Source organism: Ammospiza nelsoni, chromosome 3 (genome assembly GCF_027579445.1).
Source record: "Ammospiza nelsoni isolate bAmmNel1 chromosome 3, bAmmNel1.pri, whole genome shotgun sequence".
In the NCBI taxonomy this organism is placed as follows: domain Eukaryota; kingdom Metazoa; phylum Chordata; class Aves; order Passeriformes; family Passerellidae; genus Ammospiza; species Ammospiza nelsoni.
This window is the reverse complement of record NC_080635.1, coordinates 57017324-57035915: the sequence shown is the minus strand read 5'-3', so window position 1 is coordinate 57035915 and position 18592 is coordinate 57017324. Positions and strand designations below refer to the sequence as shown.

At 39.6% G+C, this 18592-nt stretch overlaps 1 protein-coding gene across 1 annotated transcript in view; it reads left to right on the top strand.

Moving 5' to 3' along the window:
* Positions 1–18592, top strand: part of MTHFD1L (methylenetetrahydrofolate dehydrogenase (NADP+ dependent) 1 like) — a 144716-nt gene that overhangs the window by 44915 nt on the left and 81209 nt on the right. The window contains exons 18-19 of the mRNA XM_059469561.1: positions 6125–6193; positions 13446–13557. Coding sequence (XP_059325544.1) covers positions 6125–6193; positions 13446–13557 — 181 coding nt within the window. The remainder of the gene's footprint in view (positions 1–6124; positions 6194–13445; positions 13558–18592) is intronic.

Sequence of the window (18592 nt, the reverse complement as noted above, 5' to 3'; positions counted from 1 at the left end):
GGTAATGTTTGCTACTGTGCTTTTAGAGGCTGCTCAGATGTTGCAGTGATAGTTACCACATGAGTGCCTGTACCACTGAATCAGAGTGGAAACAAGCTGTTCTTAATTCAAAGTTTGCTGATAGTGCTTGGGACAGGTTTATCTGTCATTAGATTTTTTTTTCTTCTTTACCTTCACTAGTTGCTGTTTCCTCATTCCCTCCTTCAGCTTCTGAAAAAAAAAAAAAAACAGTATGTTTTTTCTTTAAATCACATTCTATCCCTTGAATCTGGGCTGTGAGTCATTGAACAGTGGTTGGAAGCTTACGTGAGGTTGTGTATGGCAGGTCCTGGTGCAGCCAGAAGCTACCAGCTGATGTTTGTAACCAGCTGTGTGCCAGGAGCAGTCTGATGCCAGCCCATCTCTGATGGCTGCCTGTGTCACACAGGCTCTGTATGTTTTCTTCTCTTTCTTCCTGTTTCTCCCCGTTTCATGAACATGTGCTCAAACTTATGAGTAATGAATGAGTAAAGCAATGAGTATCCTGCCCTGCCAGCAAAGATAGCAAATCTGCAAGTCAGGAGCACCTTCACAGCTGTAGTGGGTTCCAGTTTAATAAAGAAATAAAAACATGATATCTAGAGTTCCTGGATTTAAGAATGAAATTAAGATAAGGTTAAAAAAATTTCTAAGTACAGTCATCATTAAAATTCAAAGTAAATCATCTTTTCCCAATTATGCAGGAGACATATTCTAGCTATTGAAGTTTTACTTTTGCTTTTCAATTGTATAACTTTGTCTTGGCCGCATTATAAGGCATATGCTAATACTTTAAAATTATTTAGTGTTAGAATTAAAACTGCATTTGTAGCATGTGATTTTAATTTTGACACTACTTTTGTATGAAGGTACTTTTATTTATTAGCACTGCAAAATAGTTGACCTGCTAACACTTAATGCTAATCAGCTTGATGAATGAAAGAAATGGCTTTTCCATTGGGGCAAAAGAATTTTACAACTTTTCCACCGTGTCCCTAAAATGAAAGTAGTGCTCAGTAAAATGTCTGTTACTAATTCAATTTTCTTTGGCTTTTTTAAAAACAAACTTCCTATGCTTAGTGTCTCAATCATTTGATAGTTTTGCTTGTAGTGAACATATGTTTCTAGTTGTTCTTTAAAGCAGTGTTTTGTATTATACCAAAAAAAAAATAAAACCCAAAAACCTGCCCAGAAAGAAAAAATCATCACAGTCTGAAGGACATGTGTTATGAGTATCTGCAGCTATGCTGCTGCATTCTTTTCCTTCTGGAGGTTCTCCATACCATGCACAGGAAAGACTTGAGTGCATGTCATGATTGGGAAGTGCAGGAACTCCTACCTCTTTCGTTGTGCAGTGTGTTAAAAATGAGTATGAGAACCATGGGAATAAGAGGAATATGATTTCATGGTTAAGGATGTAAAGCATCACTTTGGAGAGCTCCATTCCTGTGCTTTTAGCAAAACATTCATTAGGTGCTCTGTCCACACTGATTCTTACAGTTCATAAGGAATTAGTCGTTCCTCAGTCTAGTTTAATACTAGGGAGCTTAACAACTGAAATTTATGGAAAGAGTGAAACTCCATCAAGAACCTTGAACCAGGAGAAATTATTTTCTGTTGTCTCAGGCTGAGCATCCAAAATTGGTGAATATTTTTGAGCTTGATTCTTGTGTGCGCAGGTTTCTCGTTTGAGGAACAGGAACAATTGTTCATTTCTGAGGACTTACTAATGTTGCTGACGAAGTCAGATGCTGTGGTGTTGGGATTTAAAAAATGTCAAAAGAAATTAGCAGTGGGGTTTCTATGATTTCTGTATCAAATTAAATAATCTCTCCCCCCTGTACAAATTAAAAAATTTGTAGAGGGGGAGAGAGCTTATGAAAAACCATATTGCACTGGTGAAAGTCTATTGTATAAAGTTGAATTCTCTGGAAACAGCAGCAAGAGAAGTATAGTCAAAGACCATAACAAGTCATAATTCATATGTGGGAAGAAGATAAATTTCTGTTCTTTCATGTAGCATTTTGTCTCCTTTGCTGGTTTCTTCCCACAGGTGATCAGTCTGTTTGAGCAGCTTGGAACTAAGCCTACCATTTCTAGACTTTAAATACATTATCTACTCTTCCCCTTTTCCCCTGCAGCTTGTGCTGCCTGTGTTGATATAATCCAAGGATTATTTCTTGGGAAGATTTTCACACACATCAAGAGGTTTGATGTGAAGCAATTCTGCTCCTGAATTTCCATCCTCCTTTCAGGTCAGGGTCAGTGAAGAGGTAAAGCTCTCCAGTTCAGTAAGGAAAGATTTCAAGACAGCAAACAAAGAAAGAACACTGTACAAGATGTTAGAATGCTCTCAATCCAGGTTCAATAATTTTGACTTCTATTTTTGTAAAACAAAATCAAGTTCAAAAGCTTGACTATATCATAGTGTGTTGACATGGAACATTTTATCCCAAAGAACTGCAATTGCATATAGTTCTAAGAAACTTTAAAGGCACTTTTATCGTGAGAAATACCACACAACATAAATAATGGGTCAGTTCTGCCTATCTTTAAAAAAATTATGCAAAAAATTCATGCAAGTTTAAATATTTGACAGTAGTCTTTAGTTTTTTGAAATCTATGTGAACCAAAACCATTAAACCTTTCTCTGTGATTTGTTTCCAGATGTACGCACAAAATACTTCACAAAAATACAATTGCTCTTAATTTTGACTTTATATGCAATATATTTATCATAATGCAATAGTAAAACCTAAAATACACATTGACAGATATAAACCATATGCAGAGACAGGCTAGGAATAATAGAAAAAAGATAAATTGAATATTTCATTAAATGAGAAGACTCTTTCCACAAGAGTAATGGATTAAATGTCTGTCCTCTGTAATGGAATATGTTGAACTCTTTGCCAAAATGTGGTGCTCATTGTACAGTATTTTGAAGACTTAATTGCTTTTTGGCTTTTACAGTGAGGTAGAATTCTGATGGACACATACCACATTTTTATGTAAAGCTAAATCAGAATATATGCCCAAGATCAGTATTTCAGCAGATATGAAAAATATTAAATAAATATGTCACTTTTTTTTTTAAATAAGACTTCTTCTCAGCTTACTTGCTGTGCCATACTGTTAACTTTCAGTAATTCTGGGACCAAAAGAAAAAAATAACTAGCTTCGTATTTGCTTATGTAAATGATCTGTCAGCTAGTGAGATTTTGTTCTCTGGTTGATCAGAAACATTGTGTACAGTGTTCACTTCAAACAAAAGGTGTTCCAGTTCTTCTCACATTGTGGTTTAAGGTTTAGTTTTGTTATAGGACTGAAATTACAGAAAGTATTATTATTTTGTTAGAGACTATAGTTTCAATTGAAGGGAAGTTGCAAGTACTTCATTATTTTCCTTTTAAAGAAAAGGGTTTTTCTCTGCCCTTCAGTCTGTGTAGCCTTTATTCATTTCATAGTAGTTACTTTCAATCACTTTCCTTGTCATCTGGTGTTGGCTTTCATTTCCAGTCTTGATAGACTTCAGAGACTGCTCCACTGGAAGTTGCTTTGAAAGTATCTTGGATTTTCATCTAAGTTTGCCTTTCCTGTGTCATGTGTATAATTTATTTTATGCTCTGTGATCCGTGCTGTCCTGGGGAGCATACCTGCCCTGATGGCTGCTGGATAGATGGAAGGAGCATTATTTTCAGGAATACCTGTGATCAATTCCAGGAAGGAACCCAAAAAGTTGAACATCTGTATACAATTGATTCAGAGCCCTGCTTCTTTACTCTGACAGTGAGTTAGTGGAAATCTAATGATCTTTGGGCTCCCACAAGCTTAATTGGTGTGCAAGTGTCAAAGCCCCTAATTCTTTTATAAGAAGTTTACCTGTTTTGAATTGGAAATAGGAACCTGATTCCTTAAACAGCTTTGTGAATCAGATCCAGGACTTGGAGTGAGCTGTAGGAATTGTATATTAGATACTTGGAGGATTGAGTATACAAAGAAATGAAAACTTTGTTCTCAGTCACGTCAGATAGGTATGAAAACCTAAAAAAAGTTTGCTTAGCTTTTAAGGACTGCTATTGACACCTGGTTAAGAACCATGGGAGGCACAAGATATGCCTATTGGAGTATTTACATCTTTTTTTCTTTGCTTTCAGCTTCAGATAAAGTGAGTTGTTGTGTCCAGAAGGTGTGTCTAGTATTTCCAAAATAATGCATTAGTAATATCTCCCAAAAAGTTCAAATGGAGAGGAAGTGGTTTTTTACTTCACTGTTTTTATCAGATTGGTGAAAACATCAGAAAACAAAGGAGACAGGATTTGAGCCATTATTATCTAGAAGGAGCAGGGGAGGAGGCTGGGGAAGAAGTGTCCTGATTTTATTTTTCACTTCTTCTTTCCCCAAGTCTTCTTTCCAGTAGGTCTGATCCATGGCTGCTCAGGTAGTTATTCCTGCTGTTGACCACTTGAAAGACCAGATGTAAAGTTTTGCATTTGGCTTTTTTTTTTTTTTTTTTCCCTCTAGATGAGAGTATTTGGGTCTGTAAACAACATAGCACCAGGCTGTTTTTATGGAGGTGGTGTAGTCTCACTATTTTGAAAGAGCTGGAGTGCTTATGTTTCCTTGCATTTTAATCCTAACTTCTAAAATCAACATCTTAAGAAACAGCAATCTAATTCAGAAGATGAAACACTATGCTGTTTTCCTATCAGTTTCTCATATTATATCTTTGTGGATCCATTGGGTTTTGTAAATAGTGGGAGATGCAGAGTGCAAAGACAAATCTTTTCCTTCTCTCTCTCTGCTTCACAGCCCTCCAAGGAAACACTTGCTATGCATCAGTAGAAGCCAGTTTTACTGTTTTGGTTTCAATTCAGTTTTATCTGAGGCCAAATATTCTGCATCATTTTCCTCTGAAGTCTGTGCTCAGAAGTGATCCTCAGAAAGGGGAAATTTGTATTTTATAAAATACTGCACTTAATCATCACATACTTGTATATCTTATCTGTTGCCATCAAAATTTTCATGCAGACTTTGATTTCTCAAATTTGAGGTTAGTTGACAAAAGCTGTGTTGGGAATTATAAAGGCACTATTTCTATTGCTTTTCTTTATTTGAATATTATTGCTCATCTCTTTATAGGAAACTTGGATACTGTACCCATGTTTTTTAATCTTCATTTTAAACAATTTACAGCAGCTAGGATTTTTCTTTGGTTTTCATGTTTCTTTTCAATAGAAAAATATATTCTTATTTTTTTGCATTCTCTGGCAAGTCTATGAGCCACTCTTTATAACACTGCTGTGGTTTTTTTGAACCATGATCTAGTTCTTTCCAAATGAAAACCATCATCTCAAAATCAAAGTAATACAAGAATAAATTTGGACATATGCTGGTGGTTTCTAGAGATCACTCTTCATAAAACCTGATAGTGATGTGCACACTTTGTAGCCTTTTTTTCCCCCTACAATGAGCATTGAAATTTGGTGTAGAGGTTGTTATGACTTTTATTTCTTTTAAGGTTTTTAAGGTCAGTCAGTGTGAAATTTATACTTCAACAGAATTTTTAGGGAGGAGTAAAGTTTTTTGCAACCAAAATGCAGGAGTTTGCTCAACTCCTTTTGTGATCTCACCATCACAGTAAGGCACCTCTAACTTTTAATCTTGTGACGTATTTCTTATCTGCCCCTAGTAAACTCTGAGGGTGCTTTCATCCTGTATCTGTTATGTATATATTTGTACAAGTCTTGAAAAATACTCTTTCTGTTTCTGCTAGCTATTGATTTATGCTGTAGATTCTGTCATGAAAGAAATACATCAGTCATTTTTTTAGGCAGTTTTAGCAAGCTGTTGCCTTCTTGCTTTCTCAGGTCTCAGTGGCCTTTGGCACTTCATCTTTTGTTACCTTGAACATCCTCATGCTGATCACTTAACTCTGTTTCTGATCTTTCCATGAAATAGGACAAAGAAGTTACCTGTTGCCTTTTAAGTGTATTCAGAATAAAATAATTTTTGTTTAGACACACTGTAAATACAGACTTTTAGAAGTCTCGAGATAATATTTAAATAAATTGACTTCCTTATAATGTGGACTCTTGTCTTTTAGGGAGTTACTGGTGCTTTGGCAGTTTTGATGAAAGATGCAATTAAGCCCACGCTAATGCAGACATTAGAGGTAAGTATGGCTTATGATACCTGCCCTTCTCCAACTTTCAAATTCTGTGAAATTTGTCCTGATTTCTGTGCTGATCATGCTTCTCTTCAGCAGCTGTACTTGACTTTCAAAGTTGAAGCCAGGGTCTGATCCATAAAAGCATTCTAGCAAACATTCATTTCTTTATGTTTAACTATTCAACTCTATCTGCATTTATATTTTTTGTTGTTTTTTTCCTTTTTTGAGATCTGGCTATAGTCATAATTTTACCTAGTGTTGCAAACAAGCTGCAGTGCATTGTTGAGCTGCTTGTGAGCACAATGGGAGGCAGGTTCATCTTCTAAGTCACAGGTTTACTACTATTTCCCACCTCCACACAGGGAAGTGTCCTTTTTGTGTATTTCTTTGTATGTTCCCATGACAATTCTTGCAGAGCAGCATTTTGTGTGGGAAAAGGTGCTTTGCTGTGGCCATTCTAATCCGTATTACAGTTTGTGCCATTCAAAGTCACAGGAGGGTCCTTTCAGCTGTTTATGCATTTTCAAAAGATGGCTCCCAGCCCCCCTATTTTGCCACAGTGCCTTCATGGACTAAATGAAGCTTTCATGGGCTATGAGAGGAATGTTTTACACCTACCCCAAAAGCTTAAAGAATGTAGAATTGGTGCAAGCTAACTTTGTGCCTGGGCAATCTGGTATTGACGTTTTCATGGGGAACTGATGAGCAACATTCAAGGGGAGAAGGAGAAAGAAAAATGAGAAAATAATGAAGCAGCCTTTGAAAACAAATGCACTGGGAGAAAAATGAGTGTATATATATTTTTTCATTTGACCATCAAAATTACATAGCTGGAATATTTCACTATGACTCTTGATATGATGAAAAGTTGAAGAATGCAGAAAGATACCAGTGCAATCACCAGTTGATAAAAATGTCTCATTTTCTACAGCATGTTGAAGCTATAACTACTATATTTTTGCTTTTGAGTTTGGATGGGGACAACTTCCTAGTCTTGGGGGATATTAGGAAAACAGAATTTAAGTCTATGTTATTTTATTATAGCCATCTTAATTATTTTCCCCTGCAAAGGAAACCTGTTCTTTCACGTGGCTGTCTGAAGAATGTATGTGTGTGTGTGATAATTTTAATATAACATCCAATAGGAGAAACTGGAGGTCAGATAGCATTGAGAATGTCATGGCCAGAGCTCAGTATTATAATCACCACTCAGATAACATTGTGTGTGTTAAGCACCAGTGACAAGGTAGCTTTGATTCTGACTGTTTAGTCACTCTATTTGCACTTTGCATATCTGTTGGAAAATACTGTGGTTTTGTTGCAGTGTTCTGAAAGACAATTATAAATGTCAGAAGAGATTCTTTTGATCGGATAGGCATTTGGTTCTGGGACTTGCATGCATTTATTTTTTGCCTGTGCTTCTTTATATTCACATTTCTATGCAATAAAATTCCTGCCTTTTATGTAGTATTCTTTTCTAGTCTAATCTATGCTATGGCTGAAACATCTGCCAATTTTCATCAAACACTGTTGCTTGTTAGCAGGACCCTGACCACATTACCCAAAGATTAATTTTCTCCCTAAATTCTTCTCACAAAATTATTTTTAAAACACCAAACCAAAGCAGCTCAGAAGACTCCTTCATGCTCCACTCCTCCACTTTGAGTCTTAAAGATGAATTTTTGTCACCCTTTGGATACTTGCTGGCTTGCAGGCTAATGTGAGTTACCTATCCAAGTAAAGGAGATCCCCAGTTTATCTAAATATTTTCCAAGCTAGTGCTGTGCTTTGGCTGAGGTCCTTCTGGGCTGTGCCATTTCTCTCATGTAGAATCACAGACCCTGCTGAGTTAGAAGTGACCCCCAGGGAAAACCAAGCCCAGCTCCTGGCCCTGCAGAGCACCAACCCCAAGAACCACACCATGAGCCTGAGACAAACACTTGTTGAGCTCTGCCAGGCTGGTGCTGTAGCCACTTCCCTGGGGAGCCTATTCCAGTGCCCAACCACCCTCTGGGTGAAGAACCTTTTCCTAGTATTCAACATAAACCTCCCCTGACTCAGCTTCAGGCCCTATCACTGGTCACCAGAGAGAAGAGATCAGTGTCTGCCCCTTCCCTTCCCCTCACAAGGAAGCTGTAACTGCAGTGAGGTCTCCCCTCAGTCTCCTCCAGGCTGAACAGAGCAAGTGACCTCAGCCACTCCTCACATGGCTTCACCTCAAGGCCCTTCACCATCCTCATGGCCTCCTTTGGACACTCTCTAATGGCTCGATGTCTTTTTTTACACAATGGCACCCAGAGCTGCCCCCAGCACTGGAGGTGAGACTGCCCCAGCCCAGAGCAGAGCAGGACAATCCCTCCCTTGCCTGGCTGGCCATGCTGTGCCTGATGCACCCCAGGACTCTGTTTGCCTTCCCGGGGATGCAGTGCCCACTCTACTACTGCCTGAGCTGTTGCTGCTCTTGAGCTCTCTTCATTATTTTTAATTCTTCATCTGAATAACTGTAAGAGGTGCTTTTAATAGCTTCAGTTTGATAAAGGAAAAGGAGGGGAACAAGGAGGATGTTGTGCCCTGCACACTTGAGTGTACTCTAGTGCTCCACTTGGGAGTTTAGAGCCCTCTAGCATGCCAGATTTTAAGCCAGACTTATCCTAGACTACACCACCCTGGGGTGGTAGATGTAGTAGTATTTTTTCTGAGTAATGCCATCTTTCTGATGAATGTGTGAATTGCAAATCAGAAATGAGGATAATGAAACCTACATTACACTTGAAATAAACCTAGTAAGTAGCATCCAAAAGTTAGCATCTTAAGTTTCCAAAGAGGTTACCAGTAGTAATTGGGCAACATAATCCTAGTCCCTTTGGGGAGAACAAGTTCTTCATAAAGCTGTAAGGGCCTTTAGCAACAGCACCACAATTTGACAACAGAAAAATTAGAAATAATCCTGCAGCACATAGGTGGTGAAAAAACAGATTAATATTATTACAGAGAACACAGATATAGCTCAGAATGTGCCATGGACCTGTCTGGCAATTAGGGACAAAACTGTTCACCAAAGTAGATCTTCCAGATCACTTTGGAGAATGGCAAAAAGACTGCTGGATGAGGGAGAGCAGGAGTTCTGGATGACTGAGTTGATTTGGCATAATTTGTAAGTCATGGTGACTGTGGGTAGCAGTGACTGGAGGGAGCCATTGCAGAGAGAGTAGGCAGATAGAAGTAGCCAGTGCAGCTGCACTCCTCCGTGGTCTGGCCACAAGCCTGTGGATGGCAATTGTGTTAAGCCATGGGAGTCTGAGGAGTTGCTTCTAAGGGCCTGTGAAAAGGGAGAAGAACAACACGCTCAGTAGATTTCCACCAACTTTATATGATGTCTGCATGCACTGGAGAAGAGGCTTAGAAGGTCATAAATCAAAAATTACCAAATGTCAGTCCTGCGTGGAACTGAACTGGCAACTTATGTCAGTGCTTTTTTCATATATGAATTGATGTGTGGTTTAATTTGCTGGTTTTTAAAGAGGTTTCTTGGTGGGTTGCTTTCTGTCACAGTCCTGCTACTCTGACACCAGAAATTCTGCCTGAAAGTGTTACTGATTGACAGTGTTTTATATGCAGGAATGACAGTAAAAATCTGAAAATGGGAGACACAGGGCACTCCATCTACAATAACCACAGACTTTGGTGGAGCTTACTTATATCCAGTGCTGTAGAATTGAGATTACTTTGTTTGGAATGTACATAATGATTTCATAGTGTTTATCTATGTTCCTCATGACAGATTTGTTCTCCTGTCAACTGATCCCTTAATGTTCAGCATTTATTTATACCATGCGTAACAGAGCAGCTGCTCTATGGGACAGCCCTTTGTAGTTGCAGGCTGGCTGCTCTGGGGTGGTTTGTTGTGTTACTTTTGAAGTGCCACTCACAGTAAAGATGAGAGAAGAATGGTAATAAGTATTATAAACATCCTGCTAGCGGCCAGATAACTTCAGATATTTATTGACATTCAGGGTTTATTTTCTTTTACTGAAACTTGGATAATAATATTTTCTATACTGAAAGCAGTCAGCAGAATGCATCCCTGTGCCACTGTTGGGTTCTCCATATAGTTTGTTAAGAGTGTAGCAAAAACAAGTGGGGCAGATGGACTGGCACAGTCGCTAAAGCTGGCCTGAGGAGACATTGTTGTCCCTGTTCCAAGGTGTGCCTGAGGCTCCTAAGGTCCTGCTGGAGTTCACTCTCTTCAGTACCTAGGCTCTACTTTTCTTCCAGGATTGCTCTTGTAAAAAACATTCCAATTGCTCTTCCTTTCCTTCTGGTGGATTTCAGAGTTCAGGGGAGCATCTGTCTCTGCCAGTGATTTAGTAGTATGTTTGGATTTCAAGTTAGTCATGGGAGCCTCTTGACTTCCAATATTCTGGATTTTGGATCCTGCAGTCCACATTCCCTTCCTATCTATGTTGTGTGGATGAACTCTTGGAAGCGCAGTAGCACAGGCAATGTGGGAGGAGACCCTTCTGGCCCCTCTCTTTGCATGGGTGCTGCAGTGTGTGCCGGGCTGCCCAGTCACTGCCAGTGGCTGTGGGTCCGTGCATCACATCTGCCCCGTGTGTGCTCTGGGCTCTAACAAGACCAGTCCTGTGATTGCTTGCCACAAGAAATTAGGGGTTAGAAGAGTAAAATTAGTCTTACTGAGTAATAAAAGACAAATTGGAAAAAGCCTTATGGATCTGAGTCTGGTAGCTGGAAATTTGTGGCCCTACTTATTTGAATGCCAAATACTGGATTAAAGTAGAAGTAAAGCTTCAATTTAGTTTGGTGAAAGTTGTTTGCATTTGATTTCGTATGTTACAAGCTCTTTGGGATAGGGATAACATATTTTGCATGGCACCTATTAGTCTGACGCCCGAGTAAGAAGCTTTGAAGGCACTTGTAGTTCATGTTAAGTTTTTGTGTACCTGTGTAAAATCTCAGTTGATTTTGCAGCATGTGTCCATTAGCAGATAGAAAACAAGAAAAAAAGCTAACCCACAGTAAGCACTATGTTATGTTTATAGTGATCTACATCAGTTCTCTTGTTACAGGGCACGATTTCTCCTTCATTTACTATTTTGGCTCCTGTTTCTACTCTAACATGTACGAGGCAGTTATCTGACTTGCAGCTTAATTGTGTTGTTTCTGGAGAACAGCCCCTACCCATGTGTGTGCATGTGGCAGTGGCTAAAAAGTTGCTTGTCTTTCCTCTGAGCAAAACAATTAATTATATGCTATTACTTCCAAGGAAGCAACAATAAGAGATGCTTTTTGTTCATATATCATTTTTGTATATGATTTCTAGTCATCATTACTAAAATGTCCATGTTTTCTGTAAAACACCACTTAGATTACAGCAGTGAAATGGAGATTTTCATATGTAGGTTGTTTCCTTAAGTTACTGGTGGCTGGGGGAAGGGAGGAGGAAGAACCAACTTGTATTTTAAGGTTAATGGTTTCCAAGCTGTGGTTCAGGGGACTATTAGATGTGCCCTGCAGCTGATCCATAGAACTCTGTCCTCCTTAACTGATGTTTCTGGCCAAAACTTGAAGGAGGTTGCCTGGTAGGTTGTCTGAAATTTTGAGGGCTGGCACTATCTCCTAGTACAGAATGTAGAAGAAGATCAATGGAAATAATGTGAAAGTGTCTGCTTACCTTTTCTTTAACTAGCTGGGTGCTTTAAGATGCACAAACACAACAATGGGCATTTGTTTGCCTAAGTATTTCATAGTAGAACAGCTGAAGTGACATTCTTCTGTCTGATTGTGTATTCTGTTTTAGAGAAAAAAACAACAGTTAATGTAATCTCACCTAATCCTAATCCCTTTCTGAGAATGCTTATTTTCTAATTTCTCCTTTCCTTTGGGTCCCTGCCAAAAATATAAAAGAGAAGCTGAGAACTGCTTTCCACCTCACAAATTTCCTATACATAGCTAATTTGCTTACTGCTTGCCTCTCCTTTCTCTGGTTTAGATTGGAAAACCAATCTAAACCAGAAAAAGGAGAGGCAAGGAGTATGCCATTAGACATAGACACCATGTATTTGTATTTACACAGGGAAAATCAGCTCTGTCAATTTTCCCTGTATGATGTTTAGTGCAGGACCTGGACTTCCAGCAGCAGGGAATGCGTTTTCCATTGTGTCACTATACCCACTGCATGTCCCTTGCCATCTCCCTCTCCAGCTCCTTGACCCCTGATTCTGGTCCCTCATCACTTCTGCTGGCTCCCCTGCCAGCACAGGAATGGCTGCTGCAGCCAGTGAGGAAAACAGGGGCACACAGGGCTGGAGCTGGGCTCTTCCCTGGGTGTCTGTAGTGCTGCATTTAGTGCTTGTAACAGGATTGTGCCAGAATAGCACACCACAGTATTTGAGCTGTGGAAATGTGAAACATGAACTAGTACAGGGTGGGGTGAGGAAGTTATGTAGGTTTGCACTACTGTTCATTACCTTTCTAGGAATGAAACAGGCAAATGAGGTCTCAAGCACCTGAGATGTTCCCCTAAGTTGTCTAATAGCATTTCCTTGCTATATGTGCTTTGATAAGTCTGAAAAATTATTGAGTTTCTTACATAATGTGCTGGTTTGGCCTGGGATAGGCTTAGTTATCTTCACATCAGCTCGTCCAGGGCTGTGTTTTGGATTTGTGCTGGAGACAAATGCCATCACTTGGCATTTGTTGGTAACACAGGAATGTTTCTGTAATTGCTGAGCAGGGCTTGCACAGAGTCAAGGCCTTTTCTGCCTCTCACCCCACCAGCAAGCAGGCTGTGGGGTAGGCAAGACATTGGGAGGGGACACAATCGGACACAGCTGACCCCAGCTGGGTATTCCCAACTGTGTGGCGTTGTGCTGAGCTTACAAAGCTGCGGGAATAAGGAGGAAGGGGGGACATTTGGAGTGATGGCATTTGTCTTCCCAAGTAACAATTAGATATGATTACACATGCTTTCCTGGGCTGAACTCCTGCCTGTCCATGGGAAGCAGGAAGGAATTCCTTGTTTTGCTTTGGTCATGTGTGTGCAGTCTTTTCTTTACCTGTTAAATTGGCTTTATCTCAAGCCATGAGTATTCTGACTTTAACCCTTCTGATTTGCTCGCCCATCCCACTGATAGAGGAGTGAGTAATCAGCTGTGTGGGGCTGAGTTACTGGCTGGGGTTAAACCATGTGTCTATACATTGAATTACTTATGTATATTTTTTTTTTATCATCCAGGGAACACCAGTATTTGTTCACGCTGGACCTTTTGCTAACATTGCACATGGAAATTCTTCTGTTTTGGCAGATAAAATTGCTCTTAAATTAGTTGGAGAGAAAGGATTTGTAGGTAAGTAAATATTCAGTTTATTGTATTATGATCTATTAGCATATTGACAATGATGCAAACGAATGGAAAAATTAGCAATAAATGGTAAGAACACTACTTCATTATTAATATTAGTATAAAATAATCTTAAAGTGAATGTGTAATAAGACAAAAGCACTTCTTCTCTTACTCTGCTTTTTGTCTCAAGTCCTGTCACTGTGGTCCTGTCACCATGTCTGACTCACAAGTGACCTGCTCACTCCACAAGGTGGCTGAGCCAGTCAAATGACTGGATTGCATTTAAAGAGATGTCCTGTTGTTCTTTCTATTAGCATTCATCTGGCCTCACTTGATAAACCACCAGAAACCATTCTTTTTTTCCCGATGAATTATTTTTCTACCAGTTCAGTAAACTCAGTCAAATCAGAGGTCAGGTGTCCCTGAGCCAGTGCAAAGGCAAGGTAAAGAAAATATTAATTCTGCCTCATTTTGTGGCTGTGAGCCATTGGGTTGGTCCAGCTGCATTGTCAAACCTCACCGTGAGGCCCTTATGTTCCCATGAAAGCATTTGAGTGGGCTGACTCTTTTTGTATGAGGAATTCAGCCTTCACAAGCAACAATAGACACACAGAGCTTACAGTTGCAGGCAAAATAAACTCATGGCTGAACAATGAACTAGCTTTTATAAAAATTGTTGTGAGTGTTTAAACCTTAGAATTAATTAAATAAAAGAGGCATTGCAGCCCCTTCACTGGTGATGCCTTTGCACTGCTGCAGCCATTCTTTTCTGAGTCCTGAACACCCAGGTTGGATTACCTTAATCCTAAAGCTGAAGTTTGAGTACCTGTGGAACAGGTTTGAGTACCTGTGGAACAATGGTCTTGAAAAGATGCAGCAATGTGAAAAATGAGGTTTATTATGCTAGCCCCCTTAAACTAGTAGAGAAACATGCATGTATATGCTTATGTCATACCTAGGTACAGGAAAGGATTGTTTTTTACAGTGTTGTACATCTTAAAGGTCTGGTTTTTTCCCTCTATTAATCAAACATCCATTCAAAGAAGAACATTTTGCATTCTGAATACATTTATTTAATGACAGTTAAATTCCTGTTTCATTGGGCCATGTTCATTGTTACATGGCTTTGTGGAATGAAGAGCAAAAGAATTTAGGGTAGCTAACATTTTTCATAAGCCACGTGAAGTGACTTTGTTGCTGCAGTGTGCAGTCTTTTCAACTGAGGAGTCAGTTGTGTATCAATTGAATGAAAGTAATGAAAGTATGCTGGCGACAGTCTTGAGTCTTGATCCAGGTTTCAGAGTCCAAAATGTATTGCCTTCAATTTGGATTCCCTTCCATTGAGTGTGTCCCTCAGGCACAGAGAGCATATCCTTGCATTTCTTGTGCTTTTTTCAGTCTTATCCACCTGTTTGTCTTTAACGCTCTTTTCTGCTTTGTTTGTCTTTGGCTTCAGTTTCTCTGCTGGGAGACAAAGCATCGTAGCTTCAATATAGGAAAACCTTTGTGTGTTGCCAGCTAAGGGCTCTTGTTCAGATTCTATTCCACAGAACACAAATCCCCATGAAACTGGTTTCAGAATAAGACTGCCTTTGCTCTGCAGAGCCAGGAACTTCAGCATGATTTGTGGTCCTTTGTTAGAATATTAAAAGCAATAGTTTTTAGAGTGGCCTACTTAAATAAACTTTTCAGGTAGTCACAAGTGTAAATATTTGTTCTAATGGTTGTAATTACCATAAGCTTTATGGTTTAAAAAATTACATTTTTTCTGGTAACTAGTCAGAGCACTTGGGCAGAGACAGCACTGGTTCATTAAATAGGGTAGGACAGAACAGTTTATTAAATACTGTCCTGTCCTACCCTACACAGCTGAAATCTAAATGACAGCTCCAAAGTGCTCACCAGTCCACACTGAGGTGGCATCCATACAGGTGGAGGGCCCAGTGCCTTGTGAATCTGCACGGCAAAGCAGGCAGCAAGAAACTTCACTGCATTCCTGCTCACAGGAGTTTGCCTGAGCCTTCTGTGGCCATTGAAATTCCAAGGGGAAAGCTGATCCTCTAGTTAATTCAGACAGCCAGGGTGCAGGACAGCTATGCTGCAGTTAGGGAAGTAGCTGAGTAAGTTCATTCACTCCTGCTAAAAGTAGAAGTTTTCACTGTTTCACATTTCTCTTTTGGGAGTGTTCTCATGCATTAGCTCTGGCACTCATTAAATCTTGTATGAGCGATTACAGCCCTGCCATGTCGCTTAGTTATATAAGCTCAGGAAAGAATTCAAAAGGTGCTAGGAGTAGAGTAAGGTATCTTGCAGAGCCATGTGGCTGGGAGAGACATTTGAGGGACCACAGGCTATGAGATTACTCTCAGCTGCATCCAAAGCAGGAACATTAGAAATCTGTGACATATTCTGCAATTAAATTACTTTCCTGAATAGTAGAATCAATATCTGAATGTACATACGTTAGCTCATTCACTGTGAGATGGGATGATGATATAGAAAATATATAATTAATATATTTTTTGTTTTATATATTTAGTGTTTACATCTATTTCTTTTTTTTTTTTTTCACTTACACCACATTTATTTTAGAGCAGAATTTCCTGTTAAGTGTGCGGACAGTACTGAGGAGAACAGCATGGTTTGAATTTGCAACACAGTTTTACAAACACAAACTTTTCTAGTTCTCTGTCCTGGTTTGAGCTCCCTCCTTCCTGCAGCTGCCTGTTTCCAGTCCCTTGCAGCCCCTGTTTCACCAGCACACCTGTTCCCAGAGCCACCTGACAAGCTCAGCTGGACACTTGGTCTCGATTGAAAACAACTACAACAAAAAAAGCCTTTCCTTCCCCCTCAACAGACAGTGTCTGGGCAAGCAACTTTGTGTGACAGGGGAAAGATGAGATAATGCCACATAAGATGGTGTTTTTGCTGGAATAAATATTTATAGTATTAAAGCCTCATTTGGAGCTTTCAAGTGCCAGTATAGCTACTGTGGCTGCACTAGCTGACCAGACTGAGCCTGCATTGCCAGGGCAGCTAAGCCTGTCTCCTTTCTCAGCCTCTGCTCAACTGTTTTTGCATGACATCCCAGCAGAAACCTATTGCTTTTTTTGTTGGCTTGGTTTTCTGCTGACTTAACACAGAAGCAGTTCAGCCCAGAGTCACAAAAACACCAGATCTGGTGCAGGAGAGGGTGAGCTGGGACAGCCAGCAGTGAGAAACCAATCTGTTGTGAAGATCCAATTACTTGTGTGACCATGTGCCATGGCCAAGGGAAAAAAAAAGAAAAAAAAGAAACACTCTCAAAGTGTTCTTTTAAAATTTATTTTTAAACCTTACTTTTTCTCTCTACCCTGCATTGCCCATTTCTCTGCTTGCCTTTCAGCTGGAATGGCATCGTGCTGTGCCTTTTGAGTAGTGTCAGGTAACAGTGATGTAGGCAGTCTGCTTTAAAGAAAATATAAATGAAATTTAACCATTGAGTCCTGTTGTGAACTCTCCCTAACTGAAGGGTTTCCCTGCTTCAGTTTCAGCTATCCAAGTGAATCACAGGTCTTCATTAGGTTTAAATAGCTTAAGCCTTTTAGCTCATCTTTTTCTTTCTCTCTTTCCTGAGCCTGGTTGCTATGTACCAATAACTCAGCCTTTTTGCTTTAATTTTGAGTTCTTGGTATGCGTTTTGCTCCTGAACTTTAGGTGTGATGCTGTAGCTGCCACTGCCTGGTTTGCACTTGTTTGTCCTCTCAGCCTCTTGGTGTTTCCCTGCTGGTTAGCACCACTCGCCCTGGCCCTGCTGAGAGCAGGAGAGGCCCACTGAGGAGAGGGCTGCAGGCAATTCCTGCATGGGGAGCACCCACACTGAGGCACAGTGAATGTACCTATCATCACACCCTACAAACTGTAGGGTTTGTGTTCAAACTGTAAGGTTTGAACTCGGGGCTTTTCCTGAGCTGTCAGACATTACTGCACTATACAACTCAACAGATTGCCCTGTCCATCTCTTTCATCCCTTCATGTTCAGCTGAAGAGAGGGTTTATTGCAAATCAGAAGTCAAGTGAAGCATGAGCAGATCCTTGGAATCCTAAAGCAAAGTTCTTCTCAAGTTTGTTTTTCAGGTTTGGACTTTATGGTTGTCGATTGTTTTCTTTGCTACTCCCGATAAGCACATGACATTTGATGCTGAGAGCATGCTGTGCTGGGCAACCTTGTCCTGGTGTTTTTTATCAGGTGACAAGAGGGGAATTATTGCAAACTGTTGCTGACTTAAGAAAAGTCCACTTTCTATTCCTTTCTTTAGTTGGTACACTTGATGTAATTGGAAGGAATTTGTAGACACAGTAAATTTTTATAAGCCAAGTAATTGACTCTTTTTATTGTGTTGGTACTCTGTTGGTTAGAGTAAGCTAATGATGCTAGCTGTTGTAAGTATCTCAGTACATACAAAGTTTTATTTCAAAGGCTATCCATTTTACATACTCTCAGAGCAGACATTGTTTAACAAGTTTATAAAGCACCTTATAAAAACTCTATGTGTTTAATACACTAAGTGAATAATCTTCAGTAGATTTTTTTTTAATGTCATAAGACACTTCAATCCATTTTTTTGTGTACTCTTTTTCCAAAAAAGGAAATAAAGCCCAAATACTTTGGCTAAACTTCTCTTGGCGCGACTAGTAATGTGATATTATTACATTTAAATGTCAAGTTCAAGGATTTATTTTTAATTTTTTTTTGCTTGATATCATTAGAAGGAGATTCCATGCAGTGACCCTCCAGAAAGCTTTAATTTTTAAGAATCTGCCCAACATCTTTGTAGCTTGCATTATTTAATCTCTGACTTCTTCACTCTTACTTTCAGAAAAAACCCCAAAATTTAGCGTGATTGCATTCCAGGATGTTGCTCTCTGAACAATGTGGCTGTTCCTGTTAAAGTGTTAAAGCAAGGCTAAGGTTTCATGGTATGGGGTGGTTGAGAGCATTATCAGTGTAGGTGTTGCTTGCCTACTCTGACCTAGTTTGTGTACTGCAAACTAGAAT